Here is a 1,296-nt window from a genome sequence, read left to right as displayed (position 1 = left end):
ATACCCCCACATCTGGGATGACTCACAGGGGCCCCTGCACCCGCGAATGCTGTCAGGTCGCCTGGTCTTCAGGGTGATGGCGCCAGTGATGATTCCTGCCAGGCCCACCACCAGGCCCAGGGCACAGACCACAGTCTCCATCGTCTCAGGCACCTGGACCGGCTCCTGGGCCTCTAAGGCACAAAGGAAAGATGGAGTCAGAAGGTACAGAGAGCAGGAGCTGGCCTCAGGTGCGGCAGCATTAGAATTAGAAAACATGGGATGGTGACATTTGGACAAAGTGACAATAAACCATGGGATTAAGGAAAGCAGGTGCTGAGAAGAGGTGGATCCTGCAAATAAGATGATGTCAGGATGGTGTTGGCAAAGGGAGAGGGCTCCATACCCCAGTGCCTGAGGAGCGGCTGGTCCAGGTCCCAGTGTTCCACCCTGCAGTCGTAGACGTCCTCGGCCATGGGAAGAAAGGTCAGGTAGTGGAACTTGTGGAATCTGAATTCTGTGCTAGGCAGGAAGATGGTTTCAGCCACCCCCTTGGTTACCATCTGCCCATTGCGCAGCCATGTGACATTGAGCACGGGTGGGAAGAACTTGTCCACGTGGCAGATGAGAGTGTTGGGCTGACCCAGCTCCACAGGCTCCTTGGGAAACACGGTCACCTCAGGAGGCTCTGGGAGGGCACAGGACCTGGTGAGTCTACTGCCTTCGGCTGCATCTCAAAGGTTCCACTGCCTCAAACCCAGTATTCTCCAGATTAGGGGCCACTGCTCTCAGGCCTACCTTTTATGCCCCACCCCCACCCCCCAGGGCTCCCAGGCCAGAGTCGCAGCTTCTCATGCTCCTTACCTGGCCTCCCTAAGCCCAACCTATTTTTTGAATAAGAAGAAAATGCCTCCTCTGACAGTCTAAGTGCCCTGATTTGTGGACCAAATACTGCCCACTCATGTGGAGGGTTCATCATGAGTGGGCATCTGGGTTCCCATTCTCTGTGTAGCAGGGGGGCTCTCCCACCCCTGCAGTTCAGCTATAGAGGAACAAGCAAGAGTAAGCGGTACCACTTGTGGCCCTGGTGTGGTTGGACCATTGGATCATGGTGTTCAAGTTCTTCCTTGCCATGACAATGTCAGCAATATCCCTCCGAGCATCATAGTCAAAGGCATGAATAAACTCGGGCAGATGCCAGACAGTTTCCTTCTTATCCAGGTCCATATAGAACTGCTCATCCTCATCAAATTCAAACATGTACTCCCCAGAGGGTCTGTGTGTCTGGACAAACTCGGCATAGGTTGACACATGGCC

General features: G+C 54.3%; 1 protein-coding gene across 1 annotated transcript in view; it reads right to left on the bottom strand.

The window, feature by feature from the left end:
* The window catches only part of LOC109392415 (HLA class II histocompatibility antigen, DP alpha 1 chain), a 17,508-nt gene that overhangs the window by 9,629 nt on the left and 6,583 nt on the right, over positions 1 to 1,296 (bottom strand). Inside the window, exons 2-4 of the mRNA XM_019660846.1 lie at positions 1,053 to 1,294; positions 386 to 667; positions 5 to 173 (exon numbers count right to left, since the gene is read on the bottom strand). Coding sequence (XP_019516391.1) covers positions 5 to 173; positions 386 to 667; positions 1,053 to 1,294 — 693 coding nt within the window. The remainder of the gene's footprint in view (positions 1 to 4; positions 174 to 385; positions 668 to 1,052; positions 1,295 to 1,296) is intronic.

Source organism: Hipposideros armiger, unplaced genomic scaffold, assembly GCF_001890085.2.
Source record: "Hipposideros armiger isolate ML-2016 unplaced genomic scaffold, ASM189008v1 scaffold_331, whole genome shotgun sequence".
Classification (NCBI taxonomy): domain Eukaryota; kingdom Metazoa; phylum Chordata; class Mammalia; order Chiroptera; family Hipposideridae; genus Hipposideros; species Hipposideros armiger.
Note: the sequence above shows the minus strand (reverse complement) of the source record. Positions and strands in the feature narration are given on the sequence as shown.